The 22666-nt window shown below is 33.9% G+C and overlaps 3 protein-coding genes and 1 non-coding gene across 9 annotated transcripts; 1 reads left to right on the forward strand and 3 right to left on the reverse strand.

Annotated features, from left to right (window-relative positions):
- Nucleotides 1-1361: 1361 nt before the first annotated feature.
- Nucleotides 1362-5248, forward strand: LOC115721949 (uncharacterized). 2 transcript variants are annotated; one of them, XM_030651059.2, is made up of 8 exons: nucleotides 1362-1892; nucleotides 2876-3289; nucleotides 3464-3584; nucleotides 3786-4098; nucleotides 4268-4340; nucleotides 4506-4596; nucleotides 4688-4767; nucleotides 4884-5248. In XM_030651059.2, the coding sequence occupies exons 1-8, from the start codon at nucleotides 1890-1892 to the stop codon at nucleotides 5037-5039; spliced, it is 1251 nt and encodes a 416-aa protein (XP_030506919.2). In that variant the 5' UTR covers nucleotides 1362-1889; the 3' UTR covers nucleotides 5040-5248. The 2 variants fall into 2 exon arrangements, with proteins under 2 accessions (XP_030506919.2, XP_030506918.2); XM_030651058.2 differs by having other exon boundaries at nucleotides 1363-1877.
- LOC115721948 (uncharacterized) lies at nucleotides 5240-10777 on the reverse strand. Of its 3 annotated transcripts, none has more exons than XM_030651057.2 (9): nucleotides 10505-10775; nucleotides 10281-10395; nucleotides 9444-9950; nucleotides 6617-9009; nucleotides 6267-6536; nucleotides 6111-6191; nucleotides 5868-5979; nucleotides 5703-5769; nucleotides 5240-5587 (listed from the first exon to the last, which is right to left on the reverse strand). In XM_030651057.2, the coding sequence occupies exons 2-9, from the start codon at nucleotides 10393-10395 to the stop codon at nucleotides 5485-5487; spliced, it is 3648 nt and encodes a 1215-aa protein (XP_030506917.2). In that variant the 5' UTR covers nucleotides 10505-10775; the 3' UTR covers nucleotides 5240-5484. The 3 variants fall into 3 exon arrangements, with proteins under 3 accessions (XP_030506917.2, XP_030506916.2, XP_060960545.1); XM_030651056.2 differs by having other exon boundaries at nucleotides 10260-10395; XM_061104562.1 differs by lacking the exon at nucleotides 5703-5769 and having other exon boundaries at nucleotides 10260-10395; nucleotides 10505-10777.
- TRNAP-UGG (transfer RNA proline (anticodon UGG)) lies at nucleotides 10719-10790 on the reverse strand. Its single transcript has one exon. It is a non-coding gene; the product is annotated as a tRNA-Pro (tRNA).
- Nucleotides 10791-13506: 2716 nt separating this feature from the next.
- LOC115721952 (uncharacterized) lies at nucleotides 13507-18265 on the reverse strand. 3 transcript variants are annotated; one of them, XM_061104553.1, is made up of 3 exons: nucleotides 18079-18264; nucleotides 17851-17987; nucleotides 15335-17656 (listed from the first exon to the last, which is right to left on the reverse strand). In XM_061104553.1, exon 3 carries the CDS (start codon nucleotides 17546-17548, stop codon nucleotides 15968-15970), a length of 1581 nt encoding a protein of 526 aa, XP_060960536.1. In that variant the 5' UTR covers nucleotides 17549-17656; nucleotides 17851-17987; nucleotides 18079-18264; the 3' UTR covers nucleotides 15335-15967. The 3 variants fall into 3 exon arrangements, 2 of the variants coding, with proteins under 2 accessions (XP_060960536.1, XP_030506922.2); XR_009684637.1 differs by adding an exon at nucleotides 13507-13811 and having other exon boundaries at nucleotides 15871-18265; XM_030651062.2 differs by having other exon boundaries at nucleotides 15335-17987; nucleotides 18079-18265.
- Nucleotides 18266-22666: the final 4401 nt, after the last annotated feature.

Genomic DNA, 22666 nt, shown 5'->3' on the forward strand with positions numbered 1-22666 from the left:
ATGAAAAAAATACACATGCTTGACATCTTTTTCTGTGAAAGTAAATAGGAGATTCATCATTCGTGGACGATGAGCATGTATTTGTACGAGAGTGCATATTTCTTCTTAATCTAGCTCATTTAGATATCTTTTTTCTTTAACATTCCTAGTAATTTTGAAATTATGTGAGCCTCTGGATATGGTTGCCACAAGGCCATCTACAATGGGCAGAGCAATTTTGGGTGGATACAGATTTCTTGGTCTGAGAGCCATGATAGGTCTAGGCACCTGGGCATTAGGTACCCTTCTGAGGAGCATGTATGCTTGGAGCTTGGATGCATGGAGCTTGTGTTCCTAGAGCTTGAGGATAACCTACTCCCTGAGGAGGATTTATTGTTCTCTACTATCAAGGAATGAAAAGTTGTCCATGTGCTACTCCTAACCGAGATATATGACGGGTATTCGCACCCAATTGGCTAAATGCATATTTCTAACCAATCCTTAAATTTTATCTTTCAGGTAACTATACTCATTTGTTGTAACGTCCCCACCTTAAGTCTCCATTGGACCCTTACACCCACGGAATGATGGCTCTTATACACGAGTACGTCACTTTGGCTGCTTCATGGAATGACGACTAATCTTACAAACCAACACGAGTATTTTCAGTGTGCTTTGTCCTCACTCGTACACTTCTTGGAAAGACTTCCCAGGAGGTCACTCATCCTGAAATTACTCCAGGTCAAGCACGCTTAACCGTGGAGTTCTTTCATGATGGGCTACTAAAAAATAAGTTGCACCTTGTTGATATAGGTAGTACCAATCAATCCATTTAAGCCCTCTTCAACTGTGTAGTCCCATACCTATACAGTCTGAGAATCATCACACTTGACCTTCCCCAGGCGATGTGGGATTGCACAGCTTACCTGGTATTTTCTTTTAGGGATCACGGGACTACTGGTTGTCACAATCACCACCTTACGGGGTCCGACGTCCTCGTCGACCACACTTTCGGATGTGTCAAGGCTCTAATACCATTTAGTAACGTCCTTAATTTAAGCTTTCATTGGGCCCTTACATCCATAGAATGATGGCTCTTATACACGAGTGCGTCACTCTGACTGAAATTAGTATATAAACAATTACTAAAATAGTAAAATTAAATAAAATTAGACAAAAGTCTTTAAATCTAACAATCTCAATAATTCAAAAAGTATTTTTAACCACTTTAAAAATTCATGAGATATAATTTAGTACATTTCATAGTTATGTCAAAAATTCTTATTAGCCTAATAAAAAAGTAGAAAAGAGGAGAGCGAATTGTGAGTGTAGAGGAAAATGCAAGTTGCGAATATGAAAGAAATGAAATGAAATGAAGATGTGGTAGCATATTGTTATGTGTGGTGGGACCAATGCATGCCTGCCTCGGACAAACTTTCTCGTCTTCTTCCAATCCAATGTTGGTTCGAGACCATCGTCCTCTTTCTTCTCCCAACTCAACTTCTTGTCTTCTCTCTCTCTATTCTATGAAATAAATATTAATACTTTATTCTTAGTTTAATAAACAATTAAACATTACATAATCACCGAACATCAAACTTCAAGAACCTTAATATATTCCTTGGTTTGGTTGGTTGTTTGTCCTTACTACTTCTTCTCTCTCCGTCCTGGGTTGCCCTGCCCTGTCCTCCTTTCATAATCTTTGTTAGATTATATAATATATTATTATTATTATTATTATTTTTCCTTTTTGGGTATCTGGGTACTCCCTTCAAACTTGCCACTTTCCACAAAATCCTTCTTTTTCTTCTGAGTTTTTCTTTTTGGTGGTGGCCTTTGGTACAATAATGCAAGCTGCTCAGCCTGACATTAATGGAGTTGCAGAATCAACTTCTCAGGTTGGTTAACTCATGGTATTAATGTTCTCATATCTATTATTGATTTATTACTATATTTGTATCCACTTATTTTGTTTCTGGGTTATGCAGTTTACCTCTTATCTATGCTTAAATTAGGTGGCCCAACTTGCTTTTTTTTTTCATCTTATGGGTAGTTTTTATCTGGGTTTTATGTACGATTCTGATAATGGGTCATTTAGTTTTCTGGAGTGAAAATCTAATTACTTTATCATTTTCTTTTTTTGGGGCTAATTTTACTAGTTTAAGCTTAGTTGAACTGTTAACTCTCAATCAAATATGGTTGTTTTGCAGATCTAGATGAACTGTTTATGCCTTGTAATATTCTTTGTTATTTTATTTGTAATATGCTTTTGTTTCTGGAAGATCCTAGGTGGGTAATTTAGTGCAGATCTTTAGTATTCCTTTTTCAAGACTAATTCCATTTTTGAGTGAGTTTCAGCATAGCTGACATAATCTTAATTAGTGGGTTTAATTTAAACTATGCTGTTCTCTGCTTTACTATAAATAGACTTACTATTGATAGATAAACTAGCCAAGTGCTGACTAGATAACTTTCTAGGCGTATAAGTATATTTTTTTTGCTTATAATAATACATCCGGAATTGGGATTGAACAACTTCATATCTGAATTCCCATCTTTTGTTATGCCTAATGCTGATAGTAATTAACTTAAAGTTGACATTTTAAACCTATTCATTTCATACATGAGCAAGTTTCATGAGTTATTACAACTCTTTAGTGAAGAAGCAAGTACAATGTAATGTATATTGCATACCAAATTCCTAGTGTTCCTATTTGTTCACCTTGTAAAACAAGATTGCGGATATGAACATCTAAAGAAATGTCATTTGGCATTGTTGCATGGTTTTCTGTGGTTTATTATGTCTTAGATGCTTTTGTTTCCCAGGCCTAATAGATAACATATTACTTGAAAGATTATCTGATTCTATTGATGGTAAATAATTTTCTTGATGCAGGCCGATTCCCAGAATGTGAAACCAAACGAAGCACTAGAGCCTGGACCAAGTGGGAAGCGCCCAGATATTTCACTTCAAATACCCCCTAGACCTGTAGCTTTTGGCAGTAGTCGAAGCGGGAAGGGTTTGCTACAGTCTCAAGGTTCTGCTAAAGGTAGTTCTTCACCGGGAGGTTTCTTACGAGCTTTAAGTTTCAAGAAGAAAGGTGTTGTACCAGAGGGTGAGAGAAGTTCTCTTCTCAACTCAGACACAGACACCCAAAGAGCTCCTGAAAGTCCCATCATAGCCAACTTGAAGTCTGTATTTTCTTGGCAACGATGTACTTCACTTCCTGTTAGACAAGAATCAAAATTGTTTCCTTCTGCTGCCACACCTCTTTCAGCAAGAATGTCTAATGAACGGCCTAAATCACTTGTATGTTTCCATACACTAAAACTAGACTAACATGGTCATATGACTCTTGAACTTAGGAGAATGTTTACCTTTAATTTTCATGTCATTGTTTAAAAGGGTCGTCAGCTTATTTTGTGGCTCAGTAATCAGTAATTTGAATAAAGATGGTGATTATGTTATGTTCAATTTGTGCAGAAAGAAGAAGATAAGGCTACAGTTTCAAGGTCCCTCTCTATTCCTGGGAGAAACATGGTTATAGTAAGATCTGTATCGTTTGCTACTCGTAATGAGCAAAACATACCAGATCCTAATGACGGTATGTAACATCCCATTGTAATAAGAAAAAACTAAATCGTTTTAATTATTCATGGATGCATTTCTTGTCTTTTGAATTTTAGTTCAATGAACATATATTCATGTCCAAAACCCAGTTAAAGCCGACACATGAATTATGAAAGTCGCTTAAACTCAACAGTGGAACCATCACCCCCACTGACATTGTTTTTGAAAAAATCAGATCAAATTAGTCCAGCAACGATGGATGAAGAAGAGGAAGAGATTCCTGAAGAGGAAGCAGTGTGCAGGATTTGTCTCGATGAATGTGATGAAGGGAATACACTCAAAATGGAATGCAGTTGCAAGGGTGCCCTCAGGCTTGTACATGAAGAGTGTGCAGTGAAATGGTTTAGTTCAAGAGGAAGCAAGAAATGTGAGGTATGTCAGCATGAGGTTATGAACTTACCCGTGACATTGCTTCGCATGCCAAGCTCCGTTCAAAGGAGTAACAGGCGGGAGCGCACTCAACAGAATCCAGATTCAGAATCAATAAGGTGGGATCATTTATTCAATATGGTTTTCTTCAGTTGTGATTTCATTCAGCCAAATGTTTACAGGGTCTTTTATTTTTGGTTTTATCATATTTGGATTTTTGTGCGTTTTATTCATCCCCCTTTGGCAACAATCGTAAAGAATCTAATTTAGATGAACTTTGGTATGCAGTGCTTGGCAGGACTTGGTAATACTCATCTTAATTAGCACAATATGCTATTTCTTCTTCTTTGAGCAGCTACTGGTATAGCATTTTTCTCTGAAAGTCTTCAACTTTTATTTTTTCTTCTCCAAAAAAGTGTTTACTCAAAAGAAGGGATGAATTATGACTAGTCTGGTTTGGACATCTTTGCATTTTCTATGTTAGCAAGCAAAACATGAGTTGATTCTATGTCTCCACATTTTACAGATCCATGACATGAGAAGTCAAGCAATTATTGTTTCAGCTCCATTTGCTTTTACACTAGGCATTTTGGGATCCCTTTTTGCAATTATCCTAGGTAATCAAGCTTAATGAAATAATCTTTTAAGCCTCACTTATTTCTGGTATCTTCCTGCATTGTCTCATTATTTCACATGTTTGTTTAACAGCAATTAAGGAATATATATGGACATATGCAGCTCTTGAGTTTGCCCTTGTTGCCATCATAGTTCACTTATTTTACACTCTGGTTAGTACTATTTTTCGAGCAATAATTTATATGCAAACCACTTATGTAGTCTTGAATTTATTTTTTCTCTCCTACAAGTATTGATAACCACATTTTGTTTTTTGTATTTTTGACAGCTTCATCTCAACGCTATATATGCATTATTACTGGCTTCAATTATGGGTTTTGGGATAGCAATGGGGGTGAACTCATTGTATATTAAGTATTTTGCGTGGAGGGTTAGTTCTGGTGCAAACACTAATCCAGCTGCTGAAAACACTAATCCAGTTTAGGTGAAATTCAAGCACAATCCGAATTAGTGGTTATGTAGTTGAACCATTGATTATGAGAATTATTATACTTGTTAATCATGTAAGCTATGCCGTTTTACCAAGTAAAGCTGTGAGATTTTGTTTTACATATAAATCAGATTTAAGCTTGTACATGAGAAACGACAAATCATATAAAAGTGAATAATGTTAGAAAAAAGCCATTTTCAATCGAATATTACTATTTAATTTATATAACCAAGTTCGTCGTTAGAAATTTCTTACTAGCAATTATTCAAAAAGATGATTTACTTGAGCATTTTGGAAAGGGAAAAGAAAAAATATTATTTATGCAAAAACCTATTTTTACAACAAAGACGAAGGGGAAAACAATATGAGGCATTACACACACAAACATATACAATATATGCACAAAGGAAAAGAGGGCATTGATGCAAAGAAACAAAATTTAACTTGCTTTGGTTTTATTCACAGGAAGGAACTTGCTGCCCTCTTTCCTCAGCCATAATGTAGAACGAGTTTTCTTGACATGATTTGTGAATAGCTTGTACCTGTCATAATCAATGTGCAAATTGTTTAATAATATTGCAAAAAACAACTGCAGATAGTATAAAAGCCCTATTTTTTTCATCTAAAAAGTCAAATGTCTTTAATGTAATAACAAACCTTTCATACTCCAACTTCTGAGTAACAATTCCGTTCAGTAACAGCTCTGAACTGTAAATTGTTGCTCCTGTGAGTATATGACAACATTGTATTACTATGCTGGCTTTTTATTTTATTTTGGTTTTCAAATCGGTAAAAATGAAATATATGGATATTATTCCAAACCTTTTTCAAGGAAAGGCACACAAATTGCATAGTCTTCTTCACAAGATAGAACTAACAGATCATCTGGAAAGGCACCATCTTTCAGTGCAGACCTGCCTATCCTCTCAACTGCCTGTTAGGGGCATACAACCAAAGACTCTAAAATTATGTGATATTCGATCGAAAACGGGAGCAAAGTATAACCAATCTAACAAAGTTTTAATAAGGCTGCATGACTAGAGAAAACACAGACACACTACAAACCTGGCCCTGAACTGCCTTCACCAGATTTGAAATTATTTCTACTCCAGGCTTTGTGTTTGGGGTAACCAAGACTCTCAAGCCCTGCAGAAAACCTTTTCTGGTGAATAAAATAAATATTTGATAAAAAAGAAAAAAGAAATTAGAAAAAGAATAAACCTGTAATATTGGATGCTGAGATGCACATGCTAACGAAGCCGGCATGCTAAAGCCAATTTCCTTTTCTTTTTTCGAATCTCTAAGAATGTATTTTTTCTCATCTAAGAAACACTTGGCTTGACCGCAGTTGTCAATCCATAACGATGTCACCACTGGTTTACCAGAAGCAATAGCCTCTAACATATTCCTTGTGCGTGCAAACTGATCAGCAATGAAGTGTGTTGCATCTGTAATAGAGGATGCTACGGACACTCCAAGACGGGCTAATATCTGATAGACATGCAAAACAGATATTGGTCAAATTCATTTGCATATTGCTAACTTAAATTGATGAATGAGAAAACAATTACCTTCTTTTGATGTTTAATTATATCATCATCCAAGTGATGACTGTATAGGACTCGAATATCCGTTACTTCTCTCCTTTTTCGTAGCACTTTTGACACACTAGTAGCTTGAGGTCCGGCATCACTTAAACTGCGGATTTCTTTCAAAAAAAATGATGTTGAGAAGCTTCTCTTACTTGATTTGTCAACGTATTCATTACCTATACAGATGGGTGACACATCACTGATAGGTATCTTACAGTTAATTGGAGTAGTACATGATGAGTCAGATGGTTTAGATTTCTCCCCTGGTGTTTCAGCCAACCTGGCACCTCTTTCCCCACTTTCGGCTTTTCTGGAAAACATTCCATCTTTTATTTCCTCCGGATATTTTCCTTCCAAATGATGCTCTACAGAAGACGTAACTGGATGATCACATAACGATGATCGCGTTTGTCTGCATGACCTTGTATGCCCACTCCCAGTGACTTCTGGCTGAGCAGATGGCACAGGCGCATCAGCAACATTATCAGAGTTATTAACCTGACGGGAAGAGATTCGAACAGATCTTCTCGCTTTGGGAAAACTTAATGTACCAATCTTGTTGCTGCTATTATTAATAGCTGCTACATTTGCAAATTCATTAAGTGTTGTGTGCCCACTCCCATTGCTACTCTGTAAGACTTCTGGCTGTACAGATGGCACAGATAGATCATCAACATTATCAATGTTATTACTCTGGCGCGACAAAATTCTACTAGATCTTCTTGCTTTGGGAAAGCTTAATGCACCATTCATGTTGCCATTGGCAAAAGATGTCATATCTGCAAATTTTTCATGTAGGTTTCGCTTGCTACTTTCATTTTTACTGCACTGAGCATCTCTTGAACTCAACCCTTTAGAAGTCTGGAAGCCTCCCGCTTTATTACTTTTCTCATTGGCAGCAACAACCTTCATCTTCCCTCTTCTCTCAAAAGACTCTATCTCAGTGTTTTCATGATTACTTGCTCCCATTGATCGTCTAGTTCGACGTGCAATGGGAGTTATAACCTTTTCTTGAATATTTGAACATTCTTCCTTCCTTTTCCAAGTACTTTCGCAAGGTATATTCTTGAAGGTTCCGCTTTCGTTATTGTTAAGGTGTTCTTCATTTTCTTTGGCTCTCTCTGATTTTTTTATACCTGGGTCTGCCCTGCTCTGTTTTCTCACATTCTTAGACTGCTTGGCACGTGAAAGTAATGACACATCATTTATGTCAGCGCCAATACTCTTAGTTTTCTTCGACTGCTTTGTAGCAAACCCTGCATCAATGACACAAGATCTTTTTCTTGACGACCGTCTCTGAGCTTTGTGACTAATATCACTTTTGACACCTTGACAATCATCATTAATATCAAACTTTGCATTGTCCTCACCACAAAATAAGGCTTCCATGGCTTCGGCAGCCATTTGAGTATCAACACCCACATCAAACATATCTGGCACATATGTCTTAGTAGCATTATTTTCCACCTTTTCATCCTTAAAGCCAAGATCGGATTGTTCATCCAACTCATTGATGAGATTCCTTTTAAAGGTCCTTTCAGAATCAAACAACAACTTATCATTGGAATTAAGATTGTGTGATATTAATTTCGAATCAGAATTAAACCCATCCATCTTTTTATTATTGCCATTCAACAATTTTTTAGAATCCTTCTGCTCTTCTGATCTGATAACTCCAGATTTTGACGGCCTCCTTCCCAGCCTTCCACCACCAAAGAAATCTTCCTTTCTTCGGCGGAGAATGTCACCCCCTCCTTCATCTTCACGATTATCATCCCAATCATAAATGTTAAATTCACCAATCATGCTTTTAAAATTAACTTTCTTCGCCAACATTTGTGGACCTTTTACACTTGAAACAAGTTTTGATTTTCCCACAGTACTATTTCCATGGTAAACTTCTTTATCAAACTCTTCAGTATTCTCTTTAAGAAATCTATCCACAAAATTAAGAGCATTGGCTTGTGATAGTTCTCCAGGTTCCTGAGACTCAACATAGCTCAAACCTGCCTGATCACAAGCTGACATCTGTATCAAATTTTCTCCGTCTGCCCTACTCGTATCATAAGGAAGATTCTCATTTTCATAATCTACATTCTCCGTAAAAAGTTTTCTTGCTGTCAAATTACCAACTCTGGGCATGCTTGATCCATTTACCATTACACTGCTTTCAAGATCTTCCTCCTGACAACCATCCTTTCCAGATTCCATTGTTATAATTGCATTATCACGAACATCATTCTTCGAGGATGGATCAATATTTGAAATAGAAGGCAAGAAACTGTGGGGACCCTTTAAAGAATTGCGAGCAGCCATTCCAGAGGCCCGCAAAGATGCTGCACCAACTGAGGTAAATTGCATAGACTGAGACCCTGAGAATGAAAGGGACACCAGAAAACAAATTGAGATGAGATTAAAATAACTATTTAACAGAAATACCATTCCAGAAATGTAGTCATAAAAGGTAAATGAAGTTGATTTATAAAAAAACTTAGCACAGATCAAAATGTTAACTTAAAGAACCTACTAAAGACTAATGATTACTTCACTTTGCAAAAGTTTTAACTACATGTTCTTTGCTGTAATTCAAAAATGCTACTTAGTATATAACACAACCTAGCATAATTTTTTCCTGTTCTACTCAAATGCCAACGCCTGGTAGCATACAAGTAATGAGAAATAATAATATAAGTAATGTCACTTTGAAAAACAAGACTTCAGCTTCTTGGTATATGCTTAAATCATCATGAAAATGAAAAATCACTCCAAATTATAATATTGTCCAGTAGGTATAAAAAAAACTAACCTGAATTGTTATGTTCATTGCATGAAGCTTTGGGTTGCTCTATTGGTTCTTTCTCGCTGTAATTGCTTACAGAAGAACATTGACCCTTTCCCTTATCCACTGATCTAGCGCCATTTTCTCTTACAAATACATCATCGGATAAATCATCATCATCACCCAAAACTTCAGTACCGTCAGTTTCTTCACCATCGCTCTTTCTAACATCCGTATCATCAAACACATCTAATAATTGGGTATCCATACACTCCCCGTAATCGACATCATCCAAAGCTTGAGTTTCACCGCACACATTCACGTCTTGAGTTTCACCGCATAGATTCACGTCTTGAGTTTCACCGCATAGATTCACGTCTTGAGTCTCTCCGCCAAAATCCATGACTTGGGTTTCATCAGCAAGATCTACTACTTGGGTATCGAATGCATCTTCAAACGTCCAAAAATTATCAAGAAGCATAGTATCCTGTAATGGCTCATCAGCAACGCTATCACCAACTTTAACTTCTCCACCTATTTTGCAATTACAAGTAGAACCATATCAAACAAATTTGTCAAAAAAAAAAAAAAATCGTTGTGTTTGAAGGGAAAATAGAAAAAGCACTTCTCATATGTGATCTTATACTCACGATTAAATATCAGGAAAAAAAAATCCATCAGAATGCAAAAAGATCATACTAAAGCACTTGTAACTGTAATACAGTTCCAAATCGTTTTTTTTTAATCCATCAGAATGCCAAAAAAAAAAAAAGCATTCTTATTTGCTATAGAGCATAATCAGAATCTAATATATATTTATCCACTTAATTAAGTAAAAGTTACCGAAAAATGCTGGGTTCGTACTATGGCTATCAAAGCTCTGGGTTTCGCTATCGGAGTCGTCATCAACAAGTGAGTTCATTTTTGTAGGATTATTACCGCCATTGTCGCCCCCAAGAGAGCTCATTACCGCACACATCTTTGACGAGATGCGAAAACAAATAAATCAAAATCAAATAAGGAATTAAGAATCATAATACAATTACATTAGAAGATTGAAGAATTTCTTATTAGATTTAAACAAATACCTAAGAACACCAATGGAGGATTTCAAATGAGAGAGAAGAAATTGAGGGTTAGGGTTTTTGGGAAATGGAGGGAAATCAACTGACGTGTGTAGGTTTTTGGAGGGAAATATATTTATGTCGTTTTCAGTTTTGGCTGATGCGCTTTTTACTTGAAAATAAATGCTTCAAAAGAAAATAATAATATAAAATAAATAAATGATTTTTAAAAGAAAAGGGGGCATTCCGAGAATCGAACTCGGGACCTCTCGCACCCAAAGCGAGAATCATACCACTAGACCAAATGCCCTCTTGGTACTCAGTCTCAACAAGTTAAATTTATTCTAAACACTACGGTCGTGACTCGTGAGTTATATCCACAGTGTTCCAAGTTAACATGCATTGAATTTATGGCACGTTTACTATACAGTAATTAGAATCAGAATAAATTAATAGAGAAATGTAACGGAATAAATGAAAAATAATCGGAATCAATATTTGTAATATGTTGTGGGAAATTTGAAATTCTATGCTTAAAATGCCATTTTATTTTTTTCCTAAATGTATAGTTATTAAAATTGTTTCTATATGCCAACTTTTTTCATTTTCCTAAACTACCCCCCTCATTTGAATCAGCCTCTCTCTTCCTCTCTCTTCATCTCTCTCAGCCGAACCCCCTCCCCCACGATACCCATCTATCACAGCCAAAAATTGTTCAACCCATCCCTCTCACAACCACCCATCTCCGTCGACGCTCAACCCGACCTACCCACCGCCGTCGAAGCTCAACCCCGACCAACCACGGCGACCAATCTCAGGCGAACCCGAAGCAAAAATGTCGAAGGTGTGTTTGGTTTTCTTCTTTTGTTTTTTTTTTTTTAAGTGTTAAAAGATTGATTTAAATATGTGTTTTTTGTTCGTGAAACTTTGTTGCAAAAATGTCCGACCAATATCCGCCGTGGGTTTTTTTTTTTTTTTTTCTTCGCATTTCGCAGGAGGAAGAGAGAGGCTCGATGGCCTGACTCGGGTCCGACTCGTGGGGTTTTTTTTTTTTTTTTTTTTTTTCTTCGTATTTCGTAGTAGGTTCGATGGTCGGACCTTGAGGTCCGATGTGGTCCGACCATCGGACCCACCTCGGACCCCAAGGTCCGACCATGGGCCGTGGGGTTTTTTTTTTTTTTTTTTTTCTTCAGATTTCAGAGAGAGCTCGATGGTCTCGACTCGGGTTCGATGGGTCCGACCATCGGACCTATCCTGACCCCAAGGTCCGACCATGGGCCGTGGGGTTTTTTTTTTTTTTTTTTTTTTTTTTTTTCTTCGTATTTTCAGAGAGTTCGATGGCCTGGACTCGGGGTCCGATGGGTCCGATCGGGTCCTGACTTACCTGACCCAATGGTCCGACCATCCTGCTCGTGGGTTTTTTTTTTTTTTTTTTTTCTTTCGGTTAGAGAGATGAAGAGAGAAGGGGGCTGAGATGGGTTGCGAGTTCGTCGGAGTGGGTTGCGAGTTCGTCGGAGGGGAGTGGGTTGCGTGGGTTGTGTGCTAATCGTGGTGGCTGGGTTGTTTTGGGTGTTGGGATTGTTCGGCTGAGAGAGAGGAAGAGAGAGGAAGAGAGAGGGTTTCAAATGAGAGGGGTAGTTTAGGAAAATTGGTAAAGTGGTCATATATGACCAATTTTATTAACTTTACATTTAGGGGAAAAATTATTAGATAATTTAAGCATATTAATTCAAATTTCCCTATGTTGTTTACTAAAATTTTTTAGAAATGGAATAGTTGTGATTTATCTTGTTTACTTTATTAGGAAACGTAATCGGAATGCTTAAATTGACTAAATTGCCCTTTTGAGTTAAACTATATTATATGGTAGTTATTTTGCAAGACATATTTTAAAGGGCAAAATTGTCATTATATATTTAATATTAAAAATAAAATAAAAATAATAAAAATCCATTACCCTTAATGGCATTCCTTACAAAATTGGTGGGAGAAGTTCTCCCTTTCTTTTCTCCCTTATTTAATCAACTTCTCCCTTTCCTAATTTTTATAATGCAAGTAAACAAATGTAAGGGAATGATTACCTTACTATTGATTATTATTACTTATTAGTAAACATGTCATTAAACTTATAAAATTGGGGCCAACAACAACTAATACACTTCAATAATTTAGACATGTGTATTAAAAGGTTCTTGGACCTGATTACTACTCTTTTATCCAAGCTTAGTTGGTCCTTGTCCTCTACTATATACTCCTTGTGGTGTAAGGTTTTTCGTGCTAAATAGTGCAAGATTGATGAAATTTTTTAGAATCTTTCACTACCTTCCAATGCGCCTTTTGTGGTGCGAGAAATTATTAGCTTCAGAGAGTTAATTAGGATCCTAGTTGTTTCTTACTGGGGAATCAAAATTCGATTGACCTATGGCTTTCCTAGGAGCTTTACCAGGCTTCTTTCAATCCAAGGGTTCAAGAGAAGGGAAGAGTTATTTTGTCCTCCTCCCTATTGTTGAATGTCACATGGAGAAGTGATGAATGTCATAATTGGTCTGTGATGAGTTTTAGTGGCAACCATAACCTCAATAAACGACTTTCCGTAGAGAACAATCATTTTTTGATTTGGAAGGACATTGTCGATGACAACTTTTTTGTGAAACAAACCTATCGATCCTTGGTCTCTATTGGAGTTGGACTTTGTGATGGCTTTCAGAAGTTTCTTTGGAAAGCCCCATCCATGAAAGAATTAAGGTGGCGTTTGTTTGGGAGGAATGAAAATATAAGAATAGAAATGAAAATGGGAATAAAAATGGAATAAAATTTAAAATGCATAAAAAAAAATGATAAACAAATTATTAAATTTTTTCTCTTGTTACATTAGAATAGTTTTTTATTCCTTTTTAAAATAAAATAATTATTCCACAAAAATAGTGGATAGAGCATTCCATTGGAATGTCATTCTAATACTTTAAAATACAACCAAACAAAGGAATGTAATAAAAATTATTTTCTTTCCATTCTATTTCATTACGCCACCTAAGTTATTCTTGTAGAAAGTTGGGAGAAATATCTTGTCTATAGGTCAGCAGCTTCAAGCAATATTTGGCAATGGTTTAAATTGCATCATTTGCAGTGTCATGATGACTCCTTTCTTGTCCTGTTCTTTCATTGTTCATTGGCTCGACAAATTTGGTTATGTATTCATTGGAACATTCACAGTGATGCACTTCATTTTGCACTGGTGGATCCTTAAGTCTCTAGAGGGCTCTACACTCTAGCAGTGGATGGGAAACATAATTAACCCGGTTTGCTAGTGCAACTCTTCTTGCTCTTTGGTCTGTAAGAAATGAAGGTAAGTCTCCATTCTACTATACATATTTTTTTTAGCTCGATGAGTAGTACTTTTCCAAATAAAGAGAAGCATTATTCATTGGCTTATAATTATTATATATCATTATTTAAAAATTTTCCTTTATTTATTTGCTTTTAAGAAAGTAAAACATAATAAAAAGTATAATTTTAAAAGGGAAATTTGATTTTCTATACTTACATATACCTAATATTTTATTTCTAAACTAATACATATCATCATTGAAAATATATGACCACTTTATCTAAAACCCAAAAATATCCCTCTCAAATTTTCCATACTTTTTTCTAGTGCAAAAAAAAAATAAATAAATAAAAAATAAAAAATTGGTAGTCTGATGGGGTCCAATGGTAGTAGATGGTCACGATCTACTTTTGTATGTACAAAAACATAAAAAAAAAAAAAAAAAATTGGTAGCAGATTTGGTCCGATGGGTGGTCCAATGGGTCCAATGGGTGGTCCGATGGGGTGGCCCGATGGATGGTCCGATGGGTGGCCCAATGGGTGGTCCGATGGTGTAAATGGGGTGATGTAAATGGAGTATTTTAAAGATATCATAAAAATTGTCATATCTTACAAATATTAGTTATTATTTGTTTAGAAAATTTTTTTTAACAAATGTAAGCATAAAAAATCAAATTTCCCTTTTAAAAATAATATAAAGAAACTGATTTATGGTAATATAAATTGTGAGGTAAAATAAAAGAAAAAAAGTTAAATTTTGGTAAAGTATTTTAAATGATAGAATAAAGAAATGAGTGCTTCTGTGATACTTCTGACAAAACAAAGGGAAAGAAGTGGCAGTGATGTTACTTTCATTCCAAATATTAAATTCAGAATCATTTTTAAAAGAATTTAATAACAATGATTTCATATCTTAATTATCAAAGAACAGCATGTCACATAAGGATATTCTAATAATAATAACAGCAGGTAGCAACAACAATAAATATACATAAATACACATTCAACATAATGAGAGGAGAGATATAAAAGAGAAAGAGAAAAAGTATTGGTAGACTTAATAATAATAGTGTCAACTGTCTAATATATCTGTACTCAAAAAAAAGAAGTCTTAACAAATCACAACTTTTAAGTTTAGGGTCTTTACTTCATTTGACATTCAAGCAAACAGTGACCAAAATTTGACACTAAATCATGGTGCAAGTAAGAGATTTGTCCACATAATATAGTTATTCATACTAGTAAATTTTGCTTTATAAAAATTCACACACAGTTAGAAAGATGTAATCCCACACCTGATGAATAAAAAGGTGAGATCAAGTTATAAAATCTGAGAACAATCATGTCTGCAAACGAGCATAATAATAAGATAATAAACACACATAAAGCACAATATGAATTATACACAAAACTATAAATGTAACTTGTATCTGAATTAACTTGACAAAAGCACAAATAAAAAGCATGGTTAACAAGTTGTTTTACTAGAGTACATACATATATACTTAATAAGTGAATAAATAGCATGGTCAGTCAATTCAATTGATAAGAATTTCCTCATTTAGATGATAAAAGAAGTGAACAATAGAACAACTGCTGGGGTATTGAAGAGACCAGTACTCTCCCAAGAGCTACTGCTCAATACAAAATAATTCTCCACACCCACAAATGAACTCTCTCCCCTCTATTTATTCTATCATTGAGGTGTAGCATAAACCCCAGCCACACTCAAATGAATGAGTCAGTGTTAAAATAAACTTTCATAATTCTCAATAGGCCACAATCAGAAATTGTTGGGAGAATGTCTTTTGGATCACAAGACCATTCAGAAGGCCTAAGAACTCATGAAACCAGCAAAAGGGATCCAAGAGATTTAAAACATTTCCTAATCCACTAAGAACTGTTGGAGGCGAAATCAAAAGGAACGAGAGCATTCACAAAAGGGTATGTTAATAATACACTTCATACATTTCCATGCTGACAAACAATAAAGTACAAAATATCAAGGATCAGTACATGAACCTTTCACTGTAACAAAAGCAGGGCAAAGATCCAGCCTCACCTGATTCTGTAACACAGCTAAACCATGGATCAAAATGAGAAGTTGCATACTGCAAAGATTTCTTTATAAATTTTATAGGCAGGGTATGAAACTAGGTTCAACCAAAATAACCAGCTGGTAAGGCACCAGAATCAAGTTCAAAGAAGCCTCTAAGCTTGCCTCCTCTCTCTTCGGTAAGACGGAATGCAGGAATCTGGTGAGAAAACTTAAAAAAATCAACTTGGGGAATTCTCCATATTAAGGTTGATCCACCCTGCAGTCGAGCCTTATATACTGAGATAAAACCATTGACGCGTTCCAAAACTGAAACCTTTATTAGTAAAACAGTAGCTGAAAGAACTTCCACTATGTCATATTCACAGTTTTCCAAGTCACTACTGTTTCTGTTGGGCTTCCAGTTCCTGTACAATGCCCAAATTTCACCTTTCCTAGGAAAAATTCCATATTCATTTCTTCTACCAGTAAGCTCTGCGTTTACTTGATGAGAAAAATAGTTTAAACAATCATAGGCCGGACCCTCACCCTTTCTAATTGTAAATCTACCGCAAGAAAGAGGCACGTACTCATCAGAAACAAGCCATGAAATATGCAGTTTGAAAGATGGGAAAAGATCAATTTTCCTGATCTTAGCATAGTATTTTGGCATGCTATCCTCATCACTATACAATGCCCATATCTGACCAGGCCGAAACTTATTTTTGGATTTATCAGCATCAAAGTTGTAGAACTCAGAATCTGGAAGTTGCAAGTTTTCTGGCCTTGGAGCTAAAGGAATGGCAGAACTGTCCTGCTGAGTCTCTGAAGGACGACTCCTTTGCATGTCATTGACACCCCTTGCCGTGGTTTTAATTACAGGCAAAGCAGCCGGATCAAGTTCGAAAGATCCATCTGGTACCCCTCTTTCATTACTTTCCATTTTATAGGATGGAATCATATGGGAAAACCTCAATAACTCACCTGGTGGAACACGAAATGTTTTCTTCTTAACCCGACAGAAAACACTCACAAATTTATTAACTTTGTTCAATAAAGCAACATTTATTCCAACACCTTCAGCATAATCAGACAAAATTTCAACATATTCATATTCACTCTTACTATGAGCAGCTGGATCACCACTCCATTTAATATCCCAGTTTTTAAAGAGAGCCCAGATCTCCCCCTTTCTTGGATGTATCAAGAAGGTACCTCTACTACTACCTTTCTCCCAAGAAACTTGGTGAGAGAACATAAAACGATTTGTTGTTTTCTCAGAATCCCCATAACTGAACTCACCACAAGAAAATGGCAAGTCCGCCACATGCCATTTTAATTCATTCTCATCAGTTGGCACCGGCTCTAACCAAGTTATGTGCACATTGAACCCGGGAGAAGAAACACTTTTTATATGAGCATAGAATCTAGGCATGACATTATAAAAATCATAAGCAGCCCATACCTGCCCTGCTGCAAAAAGCTCAGCTTTCCTGTCCTTGTCAAAGTTGTTGAAATCTGGATCAGGGTATATCAAAAATTTCAAGTCTGATGTCTCATGCAAGCTCGAATCAATTTCAGAGCTTTTTATCAAGCCATCACTTTTAACAATCTCCTTAAGCACTTTCCTCTTCCTGGCCTTATCTGACTCTCCATCCTCACCTTCTTTACGTTTACGTTTGACCCCTTTCTTATCTTTTTTCATTGTCAAAGAAGCAACACCAGAGATCACAGTAGATGCCACTCCCTTTTCACTCTTTGAAGGACTCAGATTCACATAGCCACCACCACTTGAGTTTTCCTTGAAGGAGACCTGTTTTGGATTTTTCTCCTCAGAAAAAGCAGTGTTCATTTCAATATAAAGAACGCCATTCTCATCAATCAACATTCTACACGCATTACTTTCAGGGTCTGAGACATTCATCACTAACACTACAAAGCGCTTTCTCGCAACTTCGATAATGGAGATAATAATAATATTTACTAAAAAGTACCGAGATATCTTACTGTAGAACAGGGGAAAGGAAGACGGTCCAAAAAGTTGATGGGTAATTAATTAGCTGCTTGCCATGGCTACTGATCCTCAGAATTCAGACCTGAAACTGAAAGGTTGCTTCCATTGTTGTCTCCAGAAGAACTCATCACTGTAAACATCCACATCAAAACATGATCTTTCTTTTTTACAATTATGGTCATAATTACATCACGATTTATGAAATTTTTACTTATAAATACCTAAGATTATCATCAATGAAGGAAATCCAACGAGAGAAAAGGGATCAGATTAGGGTTTTCGATGATAATTGAGAGGAATAATAGTGTGTGTAGGGTTTTGGAGGGAAAATCGATACACCGTTTCTGGGAAAAAAAAGTGGTGATAATGTATTTGTAGAGTCTTGCGGAAAAATCGAATCTTCTATTTTTTTTTTTTTTAATTATTATTAAAGCGTTTATAAGGGCATTGGAGAAACTTAAATTTGGTTATTTAACACAAAAAAAAATTACTATTTCAATACTAAATTTTTTTTCAATTCTAACTACAATATCAAAAAATTACACCAAATATTATATTTTTCATTATTCTATTATTTTATTAATATAATAAGAATATTTAAATACTAAATATTTGTTAAATCTAATAAATTATAGTAGTAAATAATCCATTATTTGCGGTGCGGTTTTCGCAGTTTTTTAGTTTCGCAGTGCGGGTGTGGTTTGGAAAATTAAAAAAACCGCATGTGTGGATTGGTTTAAAAAAATGGTCAAAAACCGCAATACCCGTCCCGCGAACACCCCTAAATTATTTTTTTAGCACACTTAAAAATATAAAAATACAAACAAATACATTTATAAAAGTTTTGATTAATATTTATTTATAATTATTTAGTTTTTTTAAATATTATATAATTATTAAAAAATTAAAAAAAATAAATAATTTAGTGTTGTCTACAGTGCCCACCCAAATATAGTGGGACACTGTAGACAAACCCAAAAATGGTTATACAATTGCCGTTCGGTTGGAATTGGTTTTGGTGTAATATCACACCATAATTGATGTTTTGCAGGCCCATTGGAATTGGCCTAAATTACATTCATAATCCAGTTACCCAAGAATCACTTGAGCTAGTTCAAATGGTTTAGTGATAGTACATTCATTCCAAGTTATAATTTCTCTTTTGAATTCATTTGTACTTTTTTTTAAGATTAAAAGCACTAAAATAACTATATATTTAAAATTAGGTAAATAATATTTTAGATTATATATTTTATAAAAATTACAAATTAAATAATAAATAACAATTTATGTATTTTTTAAAATAATATAAAATAGATCTTAAAAGTGAATTTTTATCTATTCTTTTTAATTAATATAACAACATGAAACCAGTTTCTAGTACGAATAATTACAAATAGTATAATTATTCTCATCGTAATACCTTTAAGTCAAGTTATTATAAAGTTTTAATTTGACGAAAAATTAAGTTCATGATCTATTTTGTACTACTTTGAAAATTAAGGGTTTGAATTGTCAATCAACCAAACAAAAAAGTTCACTCTATTAACTTTTGTAAAATAGAGGATTCAAAAAAGAAATTTTATTTGCACCACAAAAACGTATAAGTGCATTCCATTTCTATAATATTTATTTTACATAATATATATTTAATTACATTAGTTATTTTTAATTTTTTTCTTTCAATTCATATTCTTAAAAATATACTTATTAAATAAAAATAAATTATATTTTAAATATCATAAAAAAACTTTAAAATAAAAATTTATATGAAATTTTATTAGAAAAGAAAAAGGTATACATGATTTAAAATAAATTATAAAAATAAAAATAAAAATAAAATAAGTATTGATAAAAAAAATAATATGAGAAAAAAATTAAAAAAAATATATATTAAGAGTAATTTTTAAAAATTATTTGAAGTAATTTTTTTAATATTAAACTTTATTTATTATGGGTACAAATAAAATTCCCAATAATAGTATTTATTTGCTAAACATATTTTACCTTAAAACTTACTAAATGTAGATAAAAAAATATTACTGTAGCTCTAACCTAAGTGGTATGACTGTTAGAGCACTGTTAGAGCCTCTTCTCTTTTATGACCTATAGTACATTTTTGACAGTACATTATATATTGCCAAAGATATACTATTTATTTTTTTTATTTAATTAAATTTAAGTCATCTTTTGGGGTTCATATGGTTTAATGTATTTATAACTAAGCACATATGTATCTTGAGAGAAAGAGCGTGTATATATTAACCTTATTTTTTTGTTACGAGAACGTGGTTTCTTTGTGTTGTACAATAAATTGGTGCTTTATTGTTTCGTGTTGTTGTTGCTTTTTTTTTTTTTTTTTTTGTTGCTTTTTTTTTTTTTTAAAAAAAAAAGAAAGGAATAAATTAGAAGTTATTTGGCTATATTTTTAGTTTTTAGAATAGTATTTTTAAAAGTGATAATAATAAATAGTTTTTTGTCATTTTAAAAATTTAATAGTATTTGAAAACTATTATATGTTTTTGAAAATTAAAATAGTGGGTGTCCACCTAAAAATTCTTGATTGGTTGAGTGTTTTCAAAAACAAAATTTGAATACTATTTTGAGTTTTAGGCTAAATAATGAAAACGCTATTTTTATGTTTTTTGTGTTTTCAAATTATTGAATCCAAAAACTCTCCAATTATTCTCTTACTTTTTTATTTTGAGATTCTCAACCAATCACATATTCACTTTTTTAAAACTCAAAAACATTAAATCACACTACAATCAATCACAAATTTAAAAACAAATTTTCACTTACAAAATTTAAATTTTTGTTTCCAAAACACATTTTTAAAAAACAAAATTTTTGAATCACAAACCAATCAAACCCAAGTTTTTTAAAACTATTCTTAGATTTTTTTTTTCATTAAAAATAATCAATATTCTACGGTCTACACCATATCACAACATGAGCTCATCCCACCTCCGATCAAATCCCGGACCCGAATCCAGACCCCGAACTCGGACCCGGAACCCGAACCAGGACCCAGACCCCAATCTCGGACTCGGACCCTAGACTTGAACCTTAAACCTGGACTCATATTCTAAAAGATCACTAGGTATGGGGTTTAGGGTCTAGGGTCCGAGGTTTGGAGTCCGAGGTATGCATTCGTGTTCGGTATCTAGGTCCAGGGTCCACCACGAGCCCGCGTTCGGGTTAGGGTCTGTGTTCAGGTTCGGAGTTTGGGGTACGCATCCACATCCGCGTCTGAGAGCGGGGGTCGGAGTTAGGGTTCAGGTCTGGTATCGAGTCCAAGGTCCAGGTCTAGTTCGAGTCTAGGTCCGGGATCTAGGTATGTGAGCAAAAATATAAAAAAGAATATGTTAGACAAAAAAATTGTTTTTGAAAATAGAAAACAACATTTTGATGTTTCTCTGTTTTCTTATTTTTTAAAACTCAATTTTCAAAAAACTGGTTTTAAAAAATTTGGCCAAACGCCTCCTATTAGTTTTTAAAAGCTATTTTATACTTTTAAAAATTGAAAACAATTTTTAAATTATAAAGACAAACAAGCCCTTAATGTTTGTTACTTTTTATTTTTTGGATGAATTAGTATACTTACTAATATAACTAAGAAATAAACTGCGCTTCGCGTGCGATTGTATTCTGTTTAGTGATAATTACATCAATTTTAAATATATATTTATAATTAAATACCGTTTTCAAGATTTCATCCACATAAAGTCATAAACTTAATTATGAATTTAGCATTGAGATGAGAAGGCATAGTGATTTGAAAGAAAAGTATGTAAGAGATGAATTATGATTTACAATCTTAAGGTTTAGGGTTGGGAAATTTCTATGGTATACTAACTTTTGTTATTTTTTTTACAAAAATACTGTTAGGCGGAATTTTTTACTTTTTTACTGTATTTTTTGATAAGTTTCATACTGCAGTATACTGTGTTAAGTTTCACTGGTGTTCTACTGGTATTTTTTAATTGTTCTACTGTTGTTTTGAGTTGTTTTGCTTCGTGTTTTACTGGTGTTTTACAAAAACACAGAATTTTTGAAAAGATTCTCGTGTGACAATATTTTTGTAAAAATTTACTCAAATTTCAATATTTTTGTAAGTTTCCCTTATGATATTAAAGTTAAGTTTAAATAAAAAATCATACTTCAATGATTGAACTAATCACACAAATGAATTCACCAACTGTTTGGGTGCAAAGGTTTGGAAAATCGATTGATATCTTTAGGTGACTATGTCTTTTAAGTCTGTAGCCATAATCAATAAATAATAATAATAATAATAATAATGTATTTTTTTTACATATTGAGAAATTATTTTTCCATAGCATTATTTGCATAATTATATATCATACACACATAAAGTGTTAATAACAAATAAATATGAGATCAAAAGGCAAAAAATGCCAACCCTTTTTAGGTACCTCCTATGAATTTTCAATTCCTCATGGATCTACTTAGACAAAATAAATAAATAAATAAAGTTAATAAATATTGTAGAAACTAGAAAGAGTAATGTGGTGATAAAGACTAATATTGTACATTATTATGAAGGGTAATATTTTTGTTGGAGCAGCTAAAGTATATTGTGGGATGAATGTGATTTATGTTTAAGTTGCTATTACAACAAAAATATAATCAATCAATAGTTATCCAAATAACCATTATATTTGAATTTATCTCATACATACATATATACATATAAATTTATATATATATATATATTTAAACTACTTTAATTATTTTTTATTCAATTATCAGTTTTTACAATAATAATAAAAAAAAAACAGTTAA

This window comes from Cannabis sativa, chromosome 9, assembly GCF_029168945.1.
Source record: "Cannabis sativa cultivar Pink pepper isolate KNU-18-1 chromosome 9, ASM2916894v1, whole genome shotgun sequence".
Taxonomy (NCBI): Eukaryota; Viridiplantae; Streptophyta; class Magnoliopsida; order Rosales; family Cannabaceae; genus Cannabis; species Cannabis sativa.

What these genes read in the sequence shown, in the direction of transcription:
- LOC115721952 (XM_030651062.2), bottom strand. Translation starts at nt 17,767, where the DNA reads ATGAATGTCTCAGACCCTGAAAGTAATGCGTGTAGAATGTTGATTGAT.
- LOC115721948 (XM_030651056.2), bottom strand. Translation starts at nt 10,395, where the DNA reads ATGTGTGCGGTAATGAGCTCTCTTGGGGGCGACAATGGCGGTAATAAT. An exon ending in TACGAACCCAGCATTTTTCG is followed by an intron (nt 9,951 to 10,259) that starts GTAACTTTTACT and finishes ATTGCAAAATAG; the next exon opens with GTGGAGAAGTTAAAGTTGGT. An exon ending in CAATGAACATAACAATTCAG is followed by an intron (nt 9,010 to 9,443) that starts GTTAGTTTTTTT and finishes TTTCATTCTCAG; the next exon opens with GGTCTCAGTCTATGCAATTT.
- LOC115721949 (XM_030651058.2), top strand. Translation starts at nt 1,827, where the DNA reads ATGCAAGCTGCTCAGCCTGACATTAATGGAGTTGCAGAATCAACTTCT. An exon ending in TTGCAGAATCAACTTCTCAG is followed by an intron (nt 1,878 to 2,875) that starts GTTGGTTAACTC and finishes TTCTTGATGCAG; the next exon opens with GCCGATTCCCAGAATGTGAA. An exon ending in ATGAACGGCCTAAATCACTT is followed by an intron (nt 3,290 to 3,463) that starts GTATGTTTCCAT and finishes CAATTTGTGCAG; the next exon opens with AAAGAAGAAGATAAGGCTAC.